Source organism: Trichoderma reesei (genome assembly GCF_000167675.1).
Source record: "Trichoderma reesei QM6a unplaced genomic scaffold TRIREscaffold_16, whole genome shotgun sequence".
NCBI lineage: Eukaryota > Fungi > Ascomycota > Sordariomycetes > Hypocreales > Hypocreaceae > Trichoderma > Trichoderma reesei.
In genome coordinates, this window is record NW_006711163.1 from 316,886 (window position 1) to 341,732 (window position 24,847).

Genomic DNA, 24,847 nt, shown 5'->3' on the forward strand with positions numbered 1-24,847 from the left:
AGACTCGCCAACGCAGACTTCGAGGCTTCAGCCATCTTCAACCAATTCACAGGCACGATTGGAAAACAAATTCTTGAACAGCATTTTTATGTACATAACTGTACTCTTTTATTCATTAGGTTTGCAAACACTTGCCATCTGACCAACAGTCATATCGCGCGTGGATATCAAATGGTCGTCCAGTCATCTAAACACTCCCCCCTCAAGGCAAGTCGTACAGTGTAATCAGGGGCTACACATCAAGCATGCACCCGAAGAAGAAGAAGAAACACAACAAAAGCCCGCCATGCGCTAGCAGACGCTTTACTCGTCGTGCTCGGCGGGGGCCTCCTCCTCCTCGTACTCCTCCTCGTCAATACCAGCCTCCTGGTACTGCTGGTATTCCGACACCAAGTCGTTCATGTTGGACTCGGCCTCGGTGAACTCCATCTCGTCCATGCCCTCGCCAGTGTACCAGTGCAAGAAGGCCTTGCGACGGAACATGGCGCTGAACTGCTCGCCGACACGCTTGAACAGCTCCTGGATGGACGTGGAGTTGCCGATGAAGGTGGACGACATCTTCAGGCCACGGGGAGGGATGGCGCAAAGGGCAGTCTGGATGTTGTTGGGGATCCACTCGACGAAGTAGGTCGAGTTCTTGTTCTGCACGTTTCGCATCTGGTCCTCAACCTCCTTCATGGCAACCTTGCCACGGCTAGACACACGTGTTAGTACTCTTTGCCTCGGCATCTCCCGGGCACGGCACTACTTACAAGATGGAGCAGCAGGTCAGGTAGCGACCGTTGCGGAAGTCAGAAGCAGCCATCATGTTCTTAGGGTCGAACATTTGCTGGGTGAGTTCCGGCACGGTGACGGCACGGAAGGAGTGGGCGCCGGGGCTCGTCAGGGGAGCGAATCCGACCATGAAGAAGTGGAGACGGGGGAAGGGAACCATGTTGACAGCCAGCTTGCGCAGGTCCGAGTTGAGCTGACCGGGGAATCGCAGGCACGTGGTAATGCCCGACATGACGGCGGAGACGAGGTAGTTCAGGTCACCGTAGGCAGGGTTAGACAGCTTCAGGGTGCGCATGCAGATGTCGTAGAGAGCCTCGTTGTCAATGCAGAAGGTCTCGTCCGAGTTCTCGACCAGCTGGTGGACGGAGAGGGTGGCGTTGTAGGGTTCAACGACGGTGTCGGACACCTTGGGGGACGGCATGACGGAGAAGGTGGCCATCATTCGGTCGGGGAATTCCTCGCGGATCTTGGAGATGAGAAGCGTGCCCATGCCGGATCCGGTACCACCGCCGAGGGAGTGGGTGATCTGGAAGCCCTGCAGGCAGTCGCAGCCCTCGGCCTCACGGCGGATCACGTCGAGGACGTTGTCGACGAGCTCAGCGCCCTCGGTGTAGTGGCCCTTGGCCCAGTTGTTGCCGGCACTGGACTGGCCGAAGATGAAGTTGTCGGGTCGGAAGAGCTGACCGAAGGGACCGGCACGGACGGCGTCCATGGTACCGGGCTCGAGATCGACGAGGACAGCGCGAGGAACATACTTGTTGTTGTTGGCCTGCAGCACCTAGAGTCAGAATAGGGGCTCCCTCCCAGAGTGCTCGTCTAGCAAGCTGCAAACGCCAGCAGAAAGGGGGGGAAATCGCGAACCTCGTTGAAGTAGACGTTCATGCGCTCCAGCTGGAGCTCGGAAGAACCTCCATAGATACCATTGCTGTCGAGGCCGTGCTCGCCAGAGATGGTCTGCCAAAAGGCGGCACCGATTTGGTTACCCTGTTGAAGATGGTGAGCTCGAGTCCGCGGGGGGCCGTCGTTGGAGGGAAGCAGTAACTTACGCACTGGCCGGTCTGGATGTGAACCTGTTCATCGGAAAAGGAGACTCAGGCAATTAGCAAATGTCATTCTCGCAGCATCACGACACGCCTCGATCGAGCGGAATTGGGCCTTCTTTCGGGCGGGAAAACGCCAAAGTGTTCGTTTCGTCGAGGTTGGCGGGGTACAATTTCAGGGGCTCCCGCCGCCAAACGCGTAGCGGGAGTTGGCCCAAAGTAAACAACGGGGGAGGGGAAGATGGAATGGACTCACAATCTCACGCATGATGGCTGCTGTGATGGATTAACTTAGGAGTTGAGGGGGGAGAAAGAAAGAGAGAGAGAGAAGCTGAGACTGAAGACGCAAACGAAAAAGAGGGCGCGCGACAAACAAGGAGCTTTTGGCGGGTTTGGGAGGAGCAAGAGCTTGGGCTCGAGGAAAGCTGGAGGGTTTTGTTGGAGGGTCCGGGTTGGCAAGAGCGGGTGGAGATGCGCGGGTTCACCGCTCAAATGGAAACCTGGAAGGTGGCAGGGCGGGGCGTGGGCCGGGGAAGGAGGACTCGAGGTCCAGTCAAGCAGACCAGTCCAGTGCGAGGAGGGCCAGTCGCTGGACGGCGGGTGGCTACAGGGCCTGGATAGGGGGGGAGGGTCAGGTACCAGACAGCTGCGAGTAGGTTGGTTACAGCGCTGTGGCTGGCAACTGGCTGCTGGAGGTGGCATTATTGGAGCTTCACTCGGGCAGGTCGATAGCCCATTAGCAAGGTACCGACACACCTCAACGCCACACGCACCTGTCTACGAGATAAATACGATGTTCGTCTGTTGTATTCGATTCTTCGAGACAATGTATCACAGTAGCATCTACACGAACATCAAACCAGTCAGTTACAGTAGGGACTTGCCATGCACCAACAGCCACAGTACAAGCACAGCAATCAGCAAGGTACCAGTGCCTGGGTAGAGGTAGGTACCTCACGAAGCGAGAACTTGCAGGCACGCTAAGCAGATTTTGCCGCCTGGTCCCTGGACGTCAAGGTTGGGGGACCTGGCCATCATCACCTGTTCCTAACTCGACCAGGAAGAGAGACTTGACCAAGAAGAGAAGAGAACAGCAGGACGAACAAGGCCACTCGTACAGTAATACATGCATGTACACGCAGAGAGGAAGAAAAAAAAATAAAAACACAAAGAAGAGTGGCAAAACCTCCTTTTACATACATACCGCAACGCCGGGCCAGGCCTTCTCTTCCTTCTTTTGCCGGTTCTTTCCCCCCTCCCACCTCCCATCTCTCATGCAGCGCCAGCTCACGAGCCGAGATGAAGAGCTGGCCATCCCCACATTTCCTGGCCGCGTCCCTGCGAGGATCCGGCAAAGAGAGATGACAGGCCAATTCATCCCCTCCCCCAAAAGAGAATGGGAAGCACAAAGACAAAGCGAGCATGGCAGCATCACATACGAGTACATACATAGTTATCGAGGACTCGTACAGTCAGGTGATCAAGACAGATAGATGGTGAATGTGGTAGATATGTACAGCCTGGCTGCCCCTGAGAGACAACCCAGGTGAACAGTTGGTATAATATGGACAGCCTCTCATAGTATACTACTAGTCTAATGAGCCTTGACAACACCGGCGGCATCTGCCTGAGCCGCAATCTTCTTCTTGTACTGCTGCACCGTGCCGTCAAACTTCTCGACCGTGCCGCCGTCGCACACCCACAGCGACGTGCACACCGTCTGCAGCATCGTCACGTCGTGCGAGACCATCAGCACGCCGCCCTGGAACTCGTTGAGCGCCTCCGCCAGCGCGTCCATGGCCTCAATGTCCAAGTGGTTGGACGGCTCGTCGAGCACCAGAATGTGCGGCTGCGTCAGCGCCAGGCACGCAAACGCCACTCTCGACTTTTGACCTCCGGAGAGCTGCGCCATCTTCTGCAGACCAGTCGTGCCCGTGATGCCAAAGGCGCCCAGCTGGCGTCGATACTCTTCGTCCGTCCTTCCGGGATACGCCTTGGCCATGAAGCTGACGGCGCTCATGGTGAGGTCGAGCGAGTCCACGTGGTGCTGCGCAAAGAAGCCGATGCGAAGCCTTGGGTGCGACGTGACGAGGCCCTTTGTCGGCTCCAGCTTGCCCACGAGCAACTTCAAGACCGTCGTCTTACCCGCACCGTTGGGTCCGACGATGCCGATACGGGAATCCAGTTGGACATCGAGATCCACGTTGCTGAGCAGCGGCTTGTCGGCGGAGTAGCCAAAGCTGACCCCTGACATCTGGATGATGGGAGGCGACAGCTTTTCCACCTCGGGGAACTGGAACTTGACGTCGTATTCCTTCTCCGGCGGCTCCAACACGGGCATCTTCTCCAGCTTCTTGATACGAGACTGCGCTTCTGACGACTTGGCCGCGTTGTACCGGAACTTGTCGATAAAGGCCTGCAGATGTGCTCGCTCGGCCATCTGCTTCTCGTATTCTCGCTTGGCCACCTTTTTCCGCTCCTCGCGTGTGGCATAGAAGGACTCGAAGTTGGCTCCGCGGTAGTAGTCGAGTCGCTGCGAGTGCTGGTGGATAATGTCCGTCGCGACTTCGTTGAGGAACGCTCTGTCGTGAGAGACGACAAGGACCGTGCTGGGGTAGTCTTGGAGATAGTTTGAAAGGAAAGTGATTGAAGGGACGTCCAACATGTTGGACGGTTCGTCGAGCAACAGCAGGTCAGGCTCGCAGAAGAGAGCACGCGCCAGCGCCAGACGCATACGCCAACCACCGGAGAAGGTCTTTGTTGCATACTGTTGCCTCTCGGGCGAGAAGCCGAGACCGGCCAGGATACTGGCGGCACGAGACTCTGCCTTGTCGGATTCCATCTCGGCCAGCTTGGCCTGGACATCGCCCAGCTTGGTGTCCAAGGTCTCCTTTTCCAGATCTAACCTGGCAGCATCTGCCGAAGTGTCGGCCAAAGGAGCTCGCTGGGCCTCCAAATCTGCCAGCCGGGCCGTGAGGTCCTATGAATAAAGTCAGACGATGTACTCGAAAGCTTGCTGCGCCAGTGTCTCTTACCTCTTGTTCCCTGAGAAGGACCTTTCTCCAGACATCGGCGTCAAGAACTGCCTGCAGAGCTGGGGTATCGTCACCAGTAATCTAGCAACATCATGTCAGTCGTCTCCACATATCTCATGGACGAGGATCAAGTAGTATGATTTACCTCTTGCTCGACGTGGAGAATAGAAATGTGAGTCGGAATGGGCACTTCTCTTCGGGAGAGAGCTCTCAGCAGCGTGGATTTACCCACACCGTTGTTACCAACGAGACCATATCGATGGCCGTACGCCAGCGTAAGCGTTGTATCGGTAAGAATGCGGTTGGCGCCGATGGACACGTCGATGTTGTCCAGCTTGATATCCTTGGTCTTGTTGGCCCCCGACGCACCAAGCTGCAGCGGGTTGACAGCCATGTAAAACTCCTCGTACGACTGCGCATCCTCGGGCTGCTCCAGCAACCTCGACGCCTCGTACTCGACCGTCTTGAACGTCTTCTTCTGCTGCTTGGCGGCAATCTTGCGCTCGGCCTTTTCCAGCTTCTTGCGGTCGACCTTGGACTCGACCTTGCGCACGTTGGCAGACTCGAGGTCCACGGCGCCACCGGCCACGGCCAGCGTCGAGGACATGTTCCGCTGGGAGCTGACCTGGATCGTCTGGTCGAGCCTCCTGATGGCGGAGGGCCCGCGGCGCTCGCCCCCGTTTGCTTCGGCGTACTTGTCGACCCATTTCTCGACGAGCTGCTTGATCTTTTCCTCCTGGGCGGGGTCTCCGGAGGCGGAGACGAGCAGTTCGGTGATTAGCGAGGCGGCCTCGTTGAGGGGGGAGACGTGCGCCTCGCTCTCTTCGTCGGACCAGGCGGTTGAGGCATGGGTCAGATAGCCAACCGAGTAGTCGGACACGACCGGGTCGATGTTGGGGAGAACGGCCCTGATTTCGGCCTCCATGGCTGTCGGCGCGATGTGCGGGTCCGGGGACGCTCGGTATTTGGGGATATTCGACGTCGAATGAATCGTTTGTGAGCTCTGGTTCGAGTATCGAGGCTTGCGTGTCCGATTGATCGCCTGGAGTCCGTTGCCCGCTCTGGAGATGATTTACATCGAGCTTCCGTTCAAGCTCCTATCGTGAAATTCTTCAGGCGGCGGTTATCAGTGCCCCGCCATGATTGGTGACGTTGGGCAGGACGGCCCGAAACGATCCGTCTCAGCTCGTAACATCGGTAGATCAATAATACGCTTTAGAAGAATATATGTGGCAGCTGTGGCACTACTACTTAGATACCTACCTAGGTAGCTCTCAACCTCATCCAGCTCTTGTGGTGTCAGCAAAGGAGCCCGACACTCAGTTCAAAGAGGATGTGCACGTTGCCAATTCCGACAAAAGACCCCTCTCATCATCCTCATCCGTCGAAATGAGCTTCCGAAACAGTCATAGCATCCATTGAAACCAGAAGTGGCAGCAAAAAAGAAAAGCAAAGCAAAGCAAACGTTCAAAGCGTTGCGCCATCGCGCCCGCGGCTCGGGGCGCAATCCACCCAATTTCACAACGCATCTCATCAAGCCTCGTCGCATCCCGAATAGGTCATAACTCTCGAGGGAGAAAGGGGACTCCCGAAGCCCCGGCTTACAGCCTCACTCCTCCTCACGGGCTGTAAAGAACTTACAGCTTTTGACGGGATGCCAGAAGTGATCCGTACTAATACCTCATTAGGTACCCTAAGTACTAACCTGACTACCTACCTCCGGTGCCTAATACCTACCTAGGTACTTAGTCCTCATATACGGGAGTTGTTCCCCAGAAATGGGCGCAGAACCGGACGAAACTCTAACATTGAGCTGACGACATGGCCATCCATCCTGGATCCAAGTTGATGCGTTGTCCAAGATTTGAAACTCGAGCTAATACGGTACGATAACCAATAGGCTTGCGTGAACCTAAAACGGAGTGACCCCTGCCGGAATCCCACGGGCGTCTGATTTCTATTTCCAGGTTATGCTTTCGCGATGGACACGCGTTGATTGCTGCTAGAGAGAGCCGATGATGCCTACAGAAAGCAGGATTCTCAGGACGAAATACAAGTTGTTGGATCCAATTGGTTGTCCAGCAGTGGTGTCATATTCCGCTGTGTTTGGTGGTGGTGCCACAAATTGTATCGTAGGCGGATACTTGGTACATGTATTAGTGAACAGCCGCATGGTGTTGGAAATTGTGTGTAAGAGCCGCCTGTTGAGAGAAGGCGGGATTTTTGGATTTCTCTTGCTATCTTGTCCTTCGAATCAACTCGCCCTTGCATGCATTTGCGGCGCGGACAGGTGCGGCTGCGCAGCACCTTGAGTCCCAGCAGCTCGAATCCGTTGCTGTCGCCTAGGTACGGACGCTGATCCATCCTGCCTTGCAGGTTAGGGAGAACAGTCCGTTTCTCCCTTTGGCGATAGTACCTCAGTCATCGCTGCCGTCGTTGCCGGTACAACAGAGCATATACCTACCTATTGAACAGCGTTGATGTCTTTGGCAGAAGCCTGCTGATATAGCACTAAACGACGCATGTGTTATTCCTTTGCGACAGCATCGTTTCATTGCGAACAGTGCGGTCTGTGTTGCGGCACCTCCTTGCTTGCTCTCTTGAAGGTTGAACTATATACTATATCACAAAGCAGGCCTCTCTGTTTTGACGTGTGGATCTGCATTGGGACAGACAAGACGCAGGGGAAAGCAATTGCCTTGCCTCACATGTGCCAGATGTCAGACATGCCGTATCACTGGACAAGAGAGAAAACAACAATGCACTTCATCAGTGCAGCATTCGGGTGGCAGGGATTTGGTTGCTAGGATACTTGAATGATGACTTGCCAGTGCTTCCATGTGTGCAGATGGAAGCCGCGGGGACGTCTCCGCACAATTGCAGGGAGCGAAGATCTCAGCAGTGAGGCTTTTCGTGAGCCCGTCTAGCGAGATTGCGAACCTGCGGTGAGAGAGCGCATACGAGAAGTACCGGTCACAAGGGAAGTCGTCGGTCAAGCTGGATGTCCCACGAAAGGGTGAGTCGTATCAATACTGTATGGGATCTGAAACGCCAGAATCATGGCCATGGCGAGCTTGACCGTTTGAATTGCTCCTACTGGGCGGAATTTGTCGTTCGATGAAAGAGAGTCGCGCAGTATTACAAAAAATAGACGTGCTGATTAGAGGATACTGGACGTGATACTACCGTGAGATGCAACCAACAGTCCAACCGTTCAAGACGGGGCTTAGGTACCCCTCCGTATCCTGGCGTGTAAATCATGGACGTCTCCTGAAAGAGAATTCTAGAAATGGGGCGTGCGAAAGCATTGACGTCCTCTCTGGGGTTTCCAAAAGCCGGGCCCCATGTAAGGGCCTAGAGTCTTTGCTGATGTGCGTCCATGTAGACTCGTAAAATGGAACTGTCAAGGTGGACATTACAGTAGGTCCCGCGATACTTTGTAGAATGAACGGTGTCGTCTTGAAGAAATGAGTGTCTCGAAGCGAGTCGTTCCTTGCCTCAGAGGGAGTTCTTTAGAGTGTCTCGCAGTGACAACAAGCAACTGAGACTCCTTCAAGCCGGTCTTCACCACAAGACACACTCAATCCAAGTCCATACATCGGCGGTCACCCGAGGGAATCCAAACCTGATCGGAACTTGGATGAAGATGCCAGCAGACTGTCGCTACAAGCATTCAAAATCAATGCTGTTTCAGGTTCGCGATGGAGGGGCGGGCTAGCAAAGCAATGCATGCAAGGCGGCTTGTTGGCGCTCATTGGCTGGTTCTCGAAGCTGTCCGGAAGCCGTGACGGCGCCAATTGGGTCTCGAGCAGCTGAAGGCCTGAGTACGACAGCAACTGTCCACCCATGGCGCGAATCCTGCTGCCTCCCTCCAGTCGATTGACCTTGTTTGCCTCCACATTGAGCGCTTGGAAGGTTACAAGTATTACTTTACCTGTATGCAGTGCTCAATGAGATCAATGAGATCAGATGGGCACCAGATTGATCGTAGATTTGTGTCAAAAATCTCGGGGGCTCGCGTTGGTGGTTGCTGGCTCTCGACGTGAAGCAGCATCGCGACAGGCCGCGGCCAATGGCTCTAGAATCAGCTCAGTCTGCGATCGGCGTGATCACCACGACGGTAGCCGCATCAATTGGCACGAGAGCACAGCAGCTCAATAGCCGGAGCCTCGCAACCTCGGACGCTCTTGGGCGCTATCGAAGAAATGAGGCGATTGCGTCAAGCTGACTTCACAAAGTTGGCCGGAGCAGGGGTGCCAGCTGGGCTGGGCTGGCCTTATGCCCGCCCAGCGGTTAGCACGCGGTCTAGCGATGGCATCGCGATCCATTGACGCAGCAATAGCGCTCCGTTGGCGCCGACGAGAAGCCGTGCATTATCGGGTCGAATGCCTCCAATAGTCCCGGAGGCAAGGCTGGAGGAAAGACGCGAAAAAACCAAGAATGAGATTCGGAGGAGTCCTGCCGCGTTGGAAAATTCCGTGTGTCTGGCCCCTCTATTGGACGAAGGCTGTCGGGTTGGGCACAGGGTGCATCAAGCGCCCATGGCAGATGATTAGGCGCACTGGACGACCGATTGCTTCGTGTGTTTGCGTCGCATCGAGCAGAGAGCGAACCTGGCGCTTGCGAAGCCCTCCGAATTCCTCGCATCTCGTCTTGGCCGGTCTGTTCTCTTGGGAACGCATACCAGGAGGGCGGGACAGCGAGCCAGAGGAGGAGGGAGAGAGGGAGGGAGGGAGGAAGACTCGTGACAGACAAGTCGTAGATCTCGCGGCATGCAGCCGGCCTTGGACAATCTGAGAAGCGTAACAGATCGGAGCTAAAGAATACATGTTAGTGCCTGAGCAGCGTGGTATTGGCTCAATGTTGCGGCACACGGGCATTCTTGAAGAGCATGTGGCCGCGGCTCGTCTGGCGAGGGCCAGGCACGAAGCGAGATGCTGTCTCACAGATCTGTCGGGCTGGGTGATGCCATCCACAGAACGCAAGATTTGGAGATGCCGTGGGTGGGCACAAGGGGAGAGGGAGCTTGTGAGACACAAGCAGAGTGCCGCTCGGTTGCAGTAGTAGTAGTGACCGGTGCCATGTTCATATCCAGAGAGAGAGAGAGAGAGTTGGGAATCCAGAGAAGAACCTGAAGAGGGCAGCAGTACTTGTTGTACGAAGTACATGTACTCTGTGATCTCGAACCTCGGAAGGATTTGTGACCAAACTCAAAAACATGCAAGCAAAGCGGGCTCGTGACAGCTTCACCGCACCCACATTCGGTCTCGTGGAAACTCTCCATTGTCCTGTTTGCCTCTAAGCTCTGGGCTCTGGTGTCTGAAGCTGCCACGGGCTAATCTTAGAAGGTGGCACGGCGTCGAGGCAGGACAAAACAGAGTTTCTGGCCTGGGCTGGTCTCAACGGCGATTCGTCTGACAGACACCTGCTGGCGTCCTGAATCTCCCAGTGTTTGCGGCACCAGGCGGCAGCAGGAGGCCTAAACGCAGAGCCTAGACACTGGGTGTGTCCATTTCCGGACACAGAGTTTGCGTCCAAGGCCGTTGGAGGTGCGAATCGATCACTTGGTGATGCTCGATTTGTCGACGCCCAAGGATATAACGGAGGGAACTGGCCCCAGTGTTGGCCGTGGTGGGTTTTTGGAGGTGGACTGCGATTGATGCCGCCGCGTGAGAGGTGATAGTAGGGTGCAGCTTGGCTAGTGCTAGCACCGGCTGGTGGTGTTATTTTCTACGGGGAGCTTTTAGGTACGGGGGTCGAAGGTACGCGGCGGGCAGGGGCAGCTGCACTCGAATTGCGTGCGCATGCGAAGAATGTTCCGGTATCATGTACATCAGACCCGCCCCCACAGCCGGGATGCGACATTCTTTTTGCTGAGATCAACCCGCCAGCAGAGTGTAAACAAGACGCTGCTGCGTGTCTCGTTCGTTTATTACGGAGAGCCGCAGGATTTGTTGATGTTGTTGTTTTGGTCTTCACGTTGTTGTCGTTCTCTGAAGCAGCGGTGAGCGCATGTATCAAAGTATTCCCGACCTCAGTGTGTTGTTGATCCTCAATACAGCATCACCTCTCGTATGTACTTTAGTAGTAGCATGTACATGTATCTTCGTCCCCCAGCAGCCCTGTGAGATCAGCAGGCGCTTCGTCTTCAAAAAGACCCGGCTCCGAAATGAGGTGTCCGTTAGCCCTGTCCGTTTCGCTCGGTGCAGACCGAGCAGGTGGCTTTTTCTGCCACATTGGGAGATAATAGTAGTGATTACAGTGCTCTAGCAGCAGCAAATGAGGCGGGCCGGGAGTGGCTGTGACGCCCTGGGGGGCTGCCCGTCGACGGCCTCTGCAAGCGCCGTCGCCGTCATCCAATGGAAGCGTCCCAGGGCCACCCCCGTTCAAAACGGGAGACGGTCCAGGTCGCCATGTTAGGTAGTAGGTAGGTAGGTATGTAGGTAGGTACATCGAGTATCTACCGGCAGTGCCTCGTACCTTTCGTCCCCGTTTCAGCGGGGGTGTGGCCCAGCGCCCAGCTGGTCTCAGCCGCCCACCAGCGGCGTGTTTCGCCCACTAGCCCCCCCAGGCCCCAGGCCAAGCTCCTCCCTAAGCTCCAGGGCCCGACGGCGCGCAGACGCCCTGAGCATCAGCAGGCTCCGCCCGCTAATTAGCCCATGATCGAGCCGCTAAGATTGCAGTCTCCAGACAGCCCAGCCCAGTTCCATTGAGCTGTCGTCTGGTGGTAGCACTGCATCCATCCATCCAGCCAGCCAGCAAGCATCAGTGCGCGCAACTGAGGTCTCTGTCTCTCCGTCCTCCCTCCCTCTGCGTCACTTGCATATCCCCTGCCCTGGACTGACGGCTTGTGTCACTGGGCTGGCCGGGATCGCGTAGCGCTTGTCCTGGTTGCTGCGTCTGGTCTCTGCCCTCACCTGCAAGCTCCATCCAGTCCTCGAGGCGGCGGCATCTGGGCGACGTCAAGCAGGGACCATACGCAGGAAATAGCTTCCTCATTTCCTGTCCCCTTCGTCTTCGCTTTCTGCACCTCTTTTCATTTCGTTACCCCCTTCTCCCTTCTCTCCCTTCTCCTCCTCGCTGCCCTGGTCGGCCGCCTGTTATCTATCCTCCGCCTCCCACCCCCCGGGCTGTGGGCTCGCAAAGTCCAGTCCCAAAACAACCGCCTTGGTTCCATTCTCTGGGCAGCGCGTCACCGAGTTCCAGCCACACACGGAGCGTTTCCAAACGGAAGATCAACAACTCGAACGGTTTCTGCTCCGCCCAGGGACAAGTCGCCCTCTCCAACAGCGCCCGAGGCTGTCCCATTGACTTGACGATGCGCCTGCTGCTCGGCTCTGCTCAGCTCTGCCGGCTCGTCTGTTCAACTCGAGGGCGGTCGCCTCGCCAGTAATCATGCAGACGGTCCCCAGTGTAAGTTTTTGATGCCCGTTGTCCTCAGGGTGCTGAAGCGCCGTACATATATGTACCCAGCGCCATCAGGTCGAATCGGCCCAACCGTCAGCGAGCCGTTCCCAAACATCGACGGGCAGCCATTGCACGGCTCGACTTTTTTCTTCAACAACGGAACTGGTGGGCAGCTTGAGCGTTTGGGTTGCCGGAGAAATCAAGCTCCAGACTGAGTTGCAAAGTGTTGTCTGGAAAAGGAATCTTGTCTAACCTGTGTCTACTGCAGCTCATTGGGACCGGCACTGCCATTGCTGCAGCGGCCAGCGGCCTGGTATTCGGCCAGCCTGTCGAACCAGCTCTCCCACTGCCCAAGAAACGATACAGCCAGCTGAGAAAGGAAATCTCGTTTGATCGCGATCTGCCGGTTACTGCTCCCGCAGGCGTCCTGTCTCCCCTACGATACGAGGCCGAAAGCGATGCGCCGTCAATAGAAGTCGAATTTCCGCAGCAGAACGCAGTTTCCAGCCCCATCATCGTCTCTCGCCCTCCTCTATCGCGCTACCAGAGGCCGTCGCATCAACCCGTTACGTCACCCAAGGCCATCCCGGACAGGCGGTCCCTATTGAGACAGCGCGAGAATTCAGCATCGCCGACGCCCGAGGGGCCTAGGGATTCCACCTCGTCGAGCGAATCGTGGATTAGGAGGCTCTCGATTCGCCGCCGCCCGTTATCGCGCCAGGGAAGCGTCAGGTCGAGATCCAGCGTTGGGCCGGATTCGCCCTCCATTGCCCAGTCATATACCTCGTCGGCACCGATCCTGTCCAGGCCCAATACCGCCGCGAACCCTCTGGCGCCCAACAAGCTCGTGAAGCGCTCTCCGTCATCAGCCCAGTCCAGCGACAGCCCCGCGCAAGCACACGTCCGATCAAGATCGCATCTATCTATCCTGCGCCGACCAGCGACGAGCCACCAAAGATCTGCCACGCTGCATCACTTCCGCCAGAGCGCGGATATTGGGAGCCTGCCAACCTCACCTGCATTCTCCTTCGACCAATCAACGGGGCAAGAAAGTCTCTCGGTACCGGTACCGGCTCTTGCTGTGCAACCTCGAAGCTCCCGCAGTACTTCCTGGGTGTCCTTTTTCCACTCGCGGACAAAGAATACGGCCAGTGGTGGTAGCATTGCAAGCCGGCTGGGAGACGGCACCCCTGGTGTTCGGACCGCCTCTGGGAAGCGCATATCCCCTGGAGACCAAGATCGCCAGAAGGTGCACCTTGTCAAGCCCAGGATGGTGTCGGGAGCCTCAGCGCCTCCGATTGCGCCATCCCCGATGGATCGACGACAGGAACTTGGCCGAGCCCGAGCTGAGACATGCGTTCACGTGGATGATGGCTTGAAGGCTCGCGAGAATGCAGCACGACCTCAGTCCATGCCCTTTGCTCCCGCCGGCGGCTGGAGCTCGCAAACGTCGGGAAGCCTTCGACGGCCCAAACGCGGTGCTGAGCCGGATGGTGTGAAGGACGACGGGCGGCACGTGTCAGCCGCCAGCGAGAGCGGCTCGCAGGTCGCCGTGGAGCTCGACTCCAAGGCCCCGGCGCAGTCGCCGCCCATCCCGCCCAGTTCTCTAGCACGGCAGGGGCCGGCGCTGGATTCAGCAGCCCAGGCTCATCAGCTAACAATGCATAAAAGAAGCCAATCCTCCCCACTCCTCCCCGCTCCCAGAAGCTCGAGTTTTCAAGGCGAGGTCCCACGCTCATTAGCATCGCCTAGCGGGGCGCCCTCTCAGCCAGCACGGCAGCACCAGCCCTCGGGGAGCTCGACCAGCTCCGCAGCCATGTCGCAGCTTAGTACCAGGGCGTCGCCACTGCACGAGGGCTTTGACTGTGACGCTCGCGGCTTCACGTCGGGGGACGAGGACGACGCCGACTACAGGAGTGACACGGTGTTTGACTCTCTGCGCACCGCAGCCTCCAGTCGCACGAGGGCCGTCGAGACGCCCTTGGATTCTATTTATGACGACTCGCCCCCGAGCACCGCAGGAAATAATGGTAGGACCAAGCGCCTCTCAATACAGGAAATCTTGGGTCATACCTGGGGCGGTGACACAGACATCATGGAGGAGGACGAAAGTACGGTAATGCCCACGGAAGTCGAGTCTGGCACTACCAGAGTGAGGTACTCTAGCCGCCATGTCCTCACCCTGCCGCGAATCAGCTCCGAGTCGTCTCAGAACGGCGTTTCGCTCTACGGCAAGGAGTTTGGGCGCATCTCCCTGGATGACGACTTTGACCAGGACTGGGCCGCTGACGACGATGCACCCTGCAACCCGCTGTCGCCCCCCTCCAAAGGAAGCTCGCTCAACTCTCGCAGCATCAACCCCAACGTCAGGAGTGCGTTGGCGAATCTGAGTCTCGACCACATGTCGGACATGGACCAGGAGGATCGGCCCCTCAACAACCTGTTCGACTGGAGCGAGACCTCGTTTCACGAAAAGAACAGCCCAGCTGGCATTCCATTGCGCCCCAAGACATCGTACGAGAAGCAGGAGCCTCACGCCAGGGGCGGACGTTCCGCGATCCGCAATCACGTCCCCGCGCACATTCGGAGCCAGAGCGTTCCCCTCTCGCACGTCATGGATGAGGCCAAACCTGCGACCGGGGCCAAGTTTGGCACGTGGGGATTGGGCACCAAGACGGCCAGCGAGGACTGGGACGAGGACTTCGAGTTCGGTAGCGGCGCAAACGATCAGGATGGCGCAGCCGACGACAAGCTGTTCTCGGTACCTGAGTCTATCCGCGCATCGCAGCCCAGCGTCAAGGCGCACTCAGGGCAGATTCGCGAGCTGTCGCTACTCGTCAACGACCTCAAGCGACTGTGTCGCCATGGGCGCGATATGGACATGCTCGATGGCCCGCAGAAGACCCTGTGGAAGGAGGCTGAGGGCGTAATCGCACTCGCCTCGCCTGACGAGGAAGAGTCTATGGATGGGGAGAACGACGCCGCCACTACTTCCGACAGCACAGAGGAGTACTATGATGGCTTTTCCGATGACGACTTTGCAGACCTTTCATTTGGCAAGTTCGACATGTCCTTTGATTACAAGGAGCCCATGTCAAAGACGGCCGTGGTCCGTGAACGACACTCTCCCAAGCGACGATCTGTCTTCTCCCCAGATGACGACATCTTCGGTGGCAATTGGCCGTTGGTCGACGGCAGCGTGCCCTCACAGCAGCCCAGTCGGACCCAGACACCCGAGCTGCGGGCTGATAAGCAGCAGGAAGCCGCCCAAGGCGCTCGTTCGGTGATGGAAGCCATGCATCGTTCCACTCCCAACCATGATGCTCAATCGCGGCCGGACAGCAAGATGCATTTCGACACGAATAGCTTGAGGGTCCTGGTGAAGAGGGCCGGGGAGCTGCGGGATTCGCTGTCAGATGTTGTTCGCCGGGCGGAGCAAATAGCGCAGAGCCCGGCTGGAACTCCAAGACGCGAACGCCCTACAGACTCGAGCCCTGCCTTCACGCGCATGTTTGACGACCCTGGCTCAAGCCAGTCTCGCCGAAGCGCCCGACACCGCAGTAATCTCTCCTCGTTGTTGAATGCATCGTCTCCGGATGGCCCATCATCGCCCTCGCCAATGACGAGAGGCATGCAAACAATGATTGCCAGCTAGTCCGATGCTCCTTGGCAGGCCGCTTCGCAGTCTGCTTCTGCCACCACTCCACCTCCCCTCCAGCATTGCCGCCTGGGGGATACCTGTACAGAAGACGAATGATCTTGCGTGTTTATTCTGTTTGCATAGCGACGGTTGCGGATTACCATTTATTCGATTAATGCTCCATGATAATGCCTAGCACGCCTACCAGTTCGACGAACCTCTTTCGACTTTGAGTAGGCGATCAACGATGCCTTATCAAAGGATTTGGTTTGCTCCATGACCATGTTCTTCCGAAAAACACAAAGAGCACATACTGGGCGATTCAGTCTGAATTGCCCGAGCTTCCTCTCAAACGCATACTTCAACTCCACTTCGTCGGCAACTTGAAGTCAATCGCGTATAATATCAGTCCGAATAGGACTCGGTGACCTTCGCTCACTTACTAGAAGCGAAGTGACAGCCCTGCTGTTAAGGAGATGTGATGTGGATTTCCTTTGTTCTTCATGACTTTTTGTTATGATTTGTCGGCCAACTCGTCTGAGAGCCGACTTGCTACGAAAAGATAATGAACGTCGGGGGTTGAGAGTCGAAGAGGGTTACAGTGGCTCAACAGGCTACCGTACCTATTTCTTTTACTCGAGCCCCCCCTCTATACAAAACACCAAAATTAACGACTCTATATAATGAGCTCCGAAAACAGGGAGATGGAGCAAGCCGATGCAGAAGCTCATCCCTCCATGAGAGGAAGGCATAATCAGCAATCTTTTCGCAAAGCAAGGACAATGCAAGCCTTAACTCGATTAAAAGAGAAAAAAAAAAGACACGAAAAATCAGCCAAAAAAGGAATTCAGAGCTCGGGGTGTTCAAAAACAACAACAGCAAACAAAACAATAAAGGGAGGGGTGAATGAGGAGGGAGGAACTCTCTTTTCTTTTCTTCGGAAATCGGAATACAAACAGGATATACACAGTGGTCGGCAAACGAAAGGAAAGCATAGGTCTGGTGTTTGGAACTTGTTTTTCTCCGAATCATTTCCCCCTTCTTGCACTTTTCAGCCTTCTGCTATTTTTCCCTCTCAATTTTTTTTTCTTGTCTTTTCCGCCGAGGTTTGGTCGGTTTGGCTGGTTTTGGGGCTTTCCTCCCTCTGAACTCCTTTGAATCCGCCCCTTGTTTCTCGTTTTCAGAAACTTCTTAGCTTTTAACGATACATGGATAGAGAGAGTGTGTGTGTGAGACGGAAGGGAGAGACAGAGCTCTGAACAATGGACATGACATGACATGACGAGTGTGCAGGAGTGTCTTTTTGTTCCTGATCAGGGTGTTTTGTTGTGTATTGTGCGTGACATGCATGACTTGCGTGGAATGTCTACATATATGACTTGACTGTACTGTTCCTCCCCCTTTCGACTTTTCTCTTGTGTATTCATGAAACTGAAGTTCCCCCGTCGCTGTTGACTCGAACCGGCTTTCATTTCACACCTTTTTTTTCTTCCTCTCTTCTTCGTTATTTAGATAGTACTCTTGTGAATGGCAGGTTTATGGGCTATAGGAAGGCTCTAGGGGTGAAGTTTAGGATGGTTAAGGCGGTGTTTGACCTGGGAAAGGATAGGTTAGGTTAGGTTAGGTTAGGGAATACTCATAGACATGGCTGATACCTAGATATACAATCGATATTATTTTCAATAGTAACATTTTCTCGCATAACACTGCTTCTGCTGTCCTAGGTAACTCTCAACATCCTCCCCCTTCTTCTGCTCTATTATACTCGCACCATGCTTTATTGTGCCAACTCAAACATATACATACATCCACAGTACGAACAATGTGATAAAGAACTCTGTATGTATATCCATTACACAGAAACTTATATCAGAGAAGAAAACCACATCATCCTCAAAGAGAGAGAAAAACAAAAGGTATCGATAGCCTCCTCTTTCGGCCCCCTTTCCATTGTCGCTACGCACCAAACAATCATTACTACACAAGAAGGTACTAACCCTTTTGTTCTTTAACACTTCATCAGTTTCTGTCTATCTCATCCGTAGAGGGGAAACACCCGACTCCTATTGTCTGTGCCTCATCTCAATGGATGACAACGTATCGAGATTGGACAGCCCCGTCAGAATGTCAAATCAACCCCGCTGCGTCCTTTCTTGACATGCACCTACAAACATAGTCCGTATCATTTCAGCCCTGAAACTAGGTGGAGAGTAGTGCAATGTCAACGAAAAGCTGCACATCGCATCCCCGTCAGCGACTGACAGGGTGGCTGCTCCGGAATTGAAGTGCATAATGCACGTCATTGTATTTGTCCGTCAGGGGTGAAGATCTCGAGGGGTGGTGGATATTGGCATTGCCCTTCTTTGTGAGAACCTCGCTCGCCTCATCAAAAGACAGAGAGTATTCTTCAAATAAATTCAGAAGGGCGCACCTCCGCCTCAGGGAAGCTGGACGAAGCAGAGTGAGATGGTCTCCGGGTGGAGGGCAAGAAGGAGACGCTCTTGGATCGTCCGACGCTGGGACGGTGCGAAGAAGGAGTGGTGAAGCTGGTCGGGGAGGGAAGTTCGGCGATGAGAGCCATGACGGCGGGGTCGAAGAATGCACGGCTCTTGACCGACCTGGAGCGGGTCGGGCGGTTCTTGGGCTCCGCGGCGGGCGCCTGAGTTTCCGGCTTGCCCTGCTCCGAAATCTGCTTGAAGGCAGAGTTCCACTGCTCCTTGGTGATCAGGACGGCCGTGGAGCTGCGCACATGAGCGGCGCGTGAGGGAGCGGGTTGGAGAAGGATCTCGACGGCCTCTGCCATGGGGGAGCGAATGGGCTTCTGCGGGACTGCGCGCTTCTCCTCAGCTTGAACCTCGGTCGAGCACCAAAGAAGGCCAGAAGTGGCCGCCTTCTTCGGTGCGAGAGTCCACAGTGCCTGACTTTCGATGGGGGCGGGCTCTGAGATTAGGACCTTGCGCAGAGAAGTGCTGGCCACGCGAGGAATGTACGATTCCCAGGCCTCGGAGTCTGGTTGAGGCAGGCCAACGGAAGTCTTGGCAATGATTGGGAGAGTCCAAAGCGAGCCTGCAAGTCTCTTGACAACTGGCTGAGGCTTCTTCAGTTGCGGCTTGGTTGAGCACCAAAGAAAGCCAGAGGCTGCCTCTCGCTTGGGCGGCAGAGACCATAGAGCCTGACTTTCCAGAGAAGCAGGTTGCGAGATCATGGCCCTACGCAGAGGAGTGCTGGTCATGCGAGGGATGTATGATTCCCATGTCTGGGCGTCTGGCTGAGGCAGGCCGACGGAAACCTTGGTAATAACGGGAAAAGTCCACAGAAAGCCTGCGGTGTCCTTGACAGTTGGTAGAGATTTCTCCTGAACCTCTGGCAGCTTCTGAACAGCCGAAGGTTTTGACTTGGGCATCCACATGCCGTCTGACTGGGTTTCACTAGTAGGCGACCACAAAGATGTGCTAGTGATAGTCGCAACCACAGGGACATAGGCACCACGGTGGGTGCGGCCCTCTGGGACGAGATAGGTAGCCCAGACATTCGCTTCAGGCTGAGGCAGGCCAAAGGGGGAAGCCTTCCTGGTGACTGGCAAAGCCCACAGCAAGCCCGTGGTTCCCTTGACATTCGGCTGTGGCTTATTCTGTGTGGCTGAAGGCTTCGACCTGGCCATCCACAGGCCCTCGGACTCAGTCTTGATCGTAGGCACCCACAGAGACGAGCTTGTAATGGAAACAACCGTAGGGTTGTAGGCACCCCGGTGGCTGCGACCCTCAGAAACAAGATAAGTAGTCCAGACACTGGCCTCGGGCTGCGGCAAGCCGAAAGAGACTGGCTTCATGGGTGACGAGGACCACAGCAGGTCCTTGACGACCTTGGGAGAAGACTGGGGGACAGATTGAGAAGTTTCATCAGCGAACAGAACAGCTGAAGGCTTTGACTTTGGCATCCACATGCCCTCTGACCGAGTCTCAACAGGAGGCGCCCATAGAGACGTGCTTGTAATGGAAACGATCGTAGGGACATAGGCACTTCGGTGGCTACGATCTTCTGGAACAAGGTAGGCAGTCCAGACGCTGGCCTCAGGCTGTGGCAGACCGAAAGAGAACTTCTTCATGGGAGTAGAAGACCACAGCAGATCCTTCGTCACCTGAGTAGAAACAGGGAGTGGTTGGGGCTTTGGCTTAGCAGACAGAGCAGCTGAAGGCTTTGACTTGGGCATCCACATGCCCTCCGACTCAGTCTTGCTCGTAGGCGCCCAAAGAGACGAGCTTGTAATGGAGACAGTCGTGGGAACATAGGCACCACGGTGGCTACGACCTTCTGAGACAAGGTAAGCAGCCCAGATATGGGTCTCGGGCTGTGGCAAGCCGAAAGAAACAGCCTTTGCAGGAGTCGAGGACCACAGCAGACTGTTGACCTCTTCACAAGGGGCGGAGATCCATTGAGAAGATGGCTCAACAACCAGCGTCTTGGGTGCCCAGAGGGCTGTTGACGGAGAGACGACGGCCGTTGAGGGTTGCCACAGCGAAGTGCTCTTAATCTCTTCGCTCATCTGTACATTAACCTTGCGTTGGATAGAGCGGGTCGGCAGGGCGATGTAAGTGTTCCATGTCTGGACATCAGGCTGCGACAATCCTAGAGTGCTGCGGGGGGCAGAGACGGGAGACCACAGAGCCGTGAAGACCGCTGTTGAAGGAACTGTGGCAGTCTTGATCTCCTCTGCGCAAGGAGCCTTATGCTCACACCACATCCTGCTAGCGACAGAAGCACCAATGGACGCCTGCCACAGGGAGTTGCTTGTCAACGCAGGTGCCTCCTCCTTCATCCGGGGAACGGCACGCGCAGTCGGCCTAGAAGCTTCGGCGAAAAACACTTCCAGGTCTCGCCCAGTAGGCTGGGGCAGACCCCACGATCTTGTCGACTCAGAAGCCTTCACGGCCGTCCAGAGAGCTGGGACTGGCAGCTGTACCTGTTCCTCCACAACCTCCTTCAAAGGGGCTGGGGAGGCAGGGGAAACTTCGGGAACCTCTACGTCCTCGTTGTCAACCACGAAGAGATCGTCGCGAGAGCCCTCCAGATCGGCCTCCAGCAAGTCGGCAATTTCCCAAAGAGTGGAATCGTCAAAGCCATCGTCGTAGTCCTCGTCCTCGTAGTTGTCAAGGCCGTTATCGGTTTCGTCGTCTTCAAAAAAGCTGTGCGAGGGCAGCGCCTGTGATGGAAGAGAAGGCAAAGGCGGAAGGTTCGACAGCCAGCCGCGGCCGCTGGACATGGTGCCGCCAAGACCAACCATGCGGACAGGCATCGTGGCGGAGTCTGACTTCTCACCCCAGGCAAACTGAAAGATACCGAGAGATCCCGTCCGGCCGGCGAGGGGTTCGGGGTTTTCGACAATGTCCGGGAGAGCGCTGATGCGCTTGCTCATGCGAGGAGGCCGTCGAGTGACTGATCGCGGTCGCGGAGGCGGTGGTGCGGGCACGGACTGCTCCAGGTCTGCGAGGCTGAATCGAATACTTTCGGGCTCAGAAGGATCGGCAATCGCAGCCTCGGGCTCCTCTTCTGCTTGCGTAGGTACAAAGGGGCCCGTGGCCTTGGGGGTGGGCAGGGAGACTTCTTCCCACTCGGCTGGAGAGTCTGGCTGGTTCTGACTTTCGACTGAGTTGCTCAGAATCTCGTCCAGAGCCAGAAAGCCAGTGGCCGTATTCAGCACCGACGACTCGAGTGCCTCCTTGGCCGACCCGGGGCCTTCCAACAAGCTATCATTGTCGCTTTCCTCCGCACCCGACTCATCAGTGTCTGGTGGAGTCGGGCTGCCAATCTGCGAGAGTGTTCGGGCGCTCACGGAGATCATGCTCATTCTTGCCGATCGGCGGTTGACCTCATCCCTCGGCGTTTGCTCTGAAGCAGTCGAAAGGCGGCGGTTGGCTTCATCCTGGAGAGCAGTGAGCAAGTCTCCGGCACCTGCACTGAGTCTGGCCTTGGAAAGCGCGCTGTTGATATCGACGCTGCTGCGCACAGAGGGGACGCCGCCTGGCGTGGAGATGACAGTCGACGGGGTTGCGGCAAGGTCAACCTTGAGCATCTGCCACTGGGACTCTTGAGCGCCCATTTCAGACTCCAAGTTTGCCAAGAGATCCAATCGCTGCTTCTCGCTAATGGTTGCGCGCGTCTCCTTGTCCTCCAACTTCTTCAGCTGCTCGTGGATTCTGTCGAGGGCCTCCTGCTCAGGCTCCTCGGGTGACGGCTCAGCTTGGACCACCACAGTAACGTTGGCCGAGTTGCCAAGGGCCAGAGGCTTCGGCACCGGGAGCTTCCGATGTCTCCTATCGTTCAGCTGGGTGGAGAACCCAGGAAGCTCTTCGCCAATGCGTCGGTGCCATGATGCCAACTCTTTAGCCGCCTCTTGAGCATCCTCTTCCTCCTCCGATAATGGCGTTGTCCGTCCATCCTTGAACATGACGGGCACAGCGGGGACTTCGGGGACACCTCCCTCGCCGGCGACAGGCGGTAGTGGTGCTGCTCTAAGCATCATAGAGAGTTCAGAGTCAGCGCTCTCGTGCCTGGAGCGGCGCTCGGTGAGGGGATGGGCCATTGATGCGGTCGTCTTGTCATCTGAAGCAAATACGACCGAATTGCGGCCGATAGTTCCCTCATACGATGATTGAGTGTTGACAGAAAACCGCCGGTTATTGTGAGCCGAGTGCGGCTCATCATTGTTGGCCATAGAGAAGGGAGCGTGCTCATTCGGAGCGACCGTCCAAATGCTTGTAGCGGTCACCTCAGGAGCAACATTATGCGCAATCTTTGACTGTTGAGCCTTGAACTCCGTGGGGAGAGCCGGCAGATCAGGAACGTAGGATGTTCTTCTGACGGTCTTGTGTAAAGCGGACGATCCAGGCGAGATCGCCACCGTGCCCAGTGTACTCTGCGAGAGAGTCTTGACCGTCACAGGGGATACCATGGGAAGTTTGGGTGTCGACACAATGGTGAAAATGTCGTCAATGGGGCTGCTGACCGTCCCCAGGAGCTCGGCCGTGGACGCCATGGAGTCCGTCTCGGAGGAGATGGACTCGGCCAAAGTAGCAGTGGACTTGCGAGGAATAGGCCTCGGTCGATGGATGACAGATTTCCGGGACAGGGCATCGCTGTTGTCGTCGGGTTCGGGCGCGGCATACACAGGGTGACTGCTTTCCTCGTGATTGAAGAACATGATCGGCTGGTCCTTGCCAGTCCCCCGCTGTCCGGTGAACATCCTGGTCGCTCGGGCTCTTGGATTGAACGGCAGCCCTACGGTCGCCCTTCGCTGGAGGGGCGTCTTGGTGTCCTTGACTTCTTCCGCCTCGACAGGCGACTGGGGTCGACGTCGGGATGGCCGAATATCATTCTTGACGGATTTGCTTCGAGGGAGGGATGCGATTCGAGGATCCACCATGAACTGGTCGATGGAAGAGGGGACTGCTGGAACAGCTGGGAGCACTTTGATTGGCGGCGGAGGTGCTGCGGCCGACTTTGGCTCCTGGATGTGGGCTTTCGAAAGCAGCGCCTTTGTTGATCTTGGCGATACTGCCCTTGGTGTTCGAGTCTGGTCCTCCACTGGAGAGGGAGCGCTAGCTTGAATGGGGTGTCGAGGGGAACGTCGGCGTGTCTCGTCCATGCCGGGCGAGAGCTGCACAGCTGAGGTGGTCGCGAAGGAACGCTCTTGCGCTGCCGGGCTGCTTCCCTCGTCGGCATACCAAGATTTGCCGTTGGAGGTCTGCCAGTTGGCCGTGAGATCCCTTGACTTTGGGAACAGAGGCTCATTGAGCATCGCGTCGAAGCTCATCAGGGGAAGAAACTTCTCGCGGCGCTCTCGCTCTTTCGCTGCGGCGGCAGCCAGGTCCATGGTCTGGATGTGGTCGAAGGCGTCTGTTTCGCTGGAGTCCGCCATGACCGGTTTCGAGATGATAATCTTTCCTCCATTGTAGGCCTTCTCCGTCATTTGCTTCTTAGAGTGCGGCTTGAAAGAGGCCTGCTGGGTTCGCATGGGGGGGAACAGTTCGCCCTCGATGGGAACTCCTCCAATACCCCTGCCGGAGGATGGCTGTCTGATGAGAGGCAGAGCGGGAGGCGCGGTCGACGTCATGCCTTGTGAATGGAGAGGGTCGGAAAGGTTGCGTGTCTCCGTCTCGACGTTTGCCGACTCGGACGATTCCCCCTTGTGGAAGTGCAGAAGAGACGTCGTAGGCAGCGAAACCAACCCCGTCGTAGAGAGAGCCACAATTCCTATCGTTGATCAGCAGAGACATCTGGGGCTCACATCGTTATGACATACCTATTAGAATCAGCAAGCCTATGGCAGGCAAGATTGTTCGGAAGATGTAGCCAGTGGACTCAAGTCCCAAGAAAAGAGGAATGCTCAACTAGGGGCAGGTTAGCCTTTATGCTTGCTCTGTTTCTTCTCCTTGTCTCCTTGGCAGCAAAGGTACTGACTCCTGTCCAGATGCCAAACGCAGCAGTGAAAAAGATTAACGTCTTGGACTGCGCCGGGCCAGAATGGTCCCTCCTCGCCAGGAGAGCCTTGGTCGCGAGGACACCAAACATGCCCATGTCAGCCGTCATGACGATGACGCCGACAGGGAGAAGCATGTTGCTGGCGACGCACACCGGGTCGAACTGGGGTCGTTGAACCGCGACGAAGATTGCACCCAGGACGAATCGCACAAGAAGGGCGCCCTGCAGAGCCAGCGACATGGTCGAGGACTTGATTCCGCCATTGAACGCCCAGAGGAAGAACTGCTCCACCGAGACTCGAGCGACCTGGTCGAAAACAGTGGCGAACAGAATGAGCGTCTGACATGTCGAGGTCGGCTGGTGAACAAGCGAAGCGCCGAGCTCGATGAATGCCCAGATTGCCGAGGACGCGAGGAAAAAGGAGAGGGCCAGCCTCAACTCGTTTCGCAGGAGAGGCGATCGACTCGCTTTGA

General features: G+C 56.2%; 4 protein-coding genes across 4 annotated transcripts; 1 reads left to right on the forward strand and 3 right to left on the reverse strand.

The window, feature by feature from the left end:
• Window positions 1-154: 154 nt before the first annotated feature.
• TRIREDRAFT_122886 (tubulin beta chain 2) lies at window positions 155-2,200 on the reverse strand. The gene is made up of 5 exons (XM_006967248.1): window positions 2,071-2,200; window positions 1,821-1,844; window positions 1,636-1,758; window positions 753-1,543; window positions 155-694 (listed from the first exon to the last, which is right to left on the reverse strand). Exons 1-5 carry the CDS (start codon window positions 2,080-2,082, stop codon window positions 304-306), a joined length of 1,341 nt encoding a protein of 446 aa, XP_006967310.1. The 5' UTR covers window positions 2,083-2,200; the 3' UTR covers window positions 155-303.
• Window positions 2,201-3,408: 1,208 nt separating this feature from the next.
• On the reverse strand, window positions 3,409-5,842 carry TRIREDRAFT_22839 (uncharacterized protein; the record flags this gene model as incomplete). The annotated part of the gene is made up of 3 exons (XM_006967102.1): window positions 4,995-5,842; window positions 4,850-4,930; window positions 3,409-4,794 (listed from the first exon to the last, which is right to left on the reverse strand). The coding sequence occupies exons 1-3, from the start codon at window positions 5,772-5,774 to the stop codon at window positions 3,409-3,411; spliced, it is 2,247 nt and encodes a 748-aa protein (XP_006967164.1). The 5' UTR covers window positions 5,775-5,842.
• Window positions 5,843-12,244: 6,402 nt separating this feature from the next.
• TRIREDRAFT_109523 (uncharacterized protein) lies at window positions 12,245-15,911 on the forward strand (the record flags this gene model as incomplete). The annotated part of the gene is made up of 2 exons (XM_006967165.1): window positions 12,245-12,262; window positions 12,525-15,911. 2 exons carry the CDS (start codon window positions 12,245-12,247, stop codon window positions 15,909-15,911), a joined length of 3,405 nt encoding a protein of 1,134 aa, XP_006967227.1.
• A 2,392-nt stretch (window positions 15,912-18,303) lies between these two features.
• TRIREDRAFT_122889 (uncharacterized protein) lies at window positions 18,304-24,614 on the reverse strand (the record flags this gene model as incomplete). The annotated part of the gene is made up of 3 exons (XM_006967249.1): window positions 18,304-24,146; window positions 24,196-24,283; window positions 24,354-24,614. The coding sequence occupies 3 exons, from the start codon at window positions 24,612-24,614 to the stop codon at window positions 18,304-18,306; spliced, it is 6,192 nt and encodes a 2,063-aa protein (XP_006967311.1).
• Window positions 24,615-24,847: the final 233 nt, after the last annotated feature.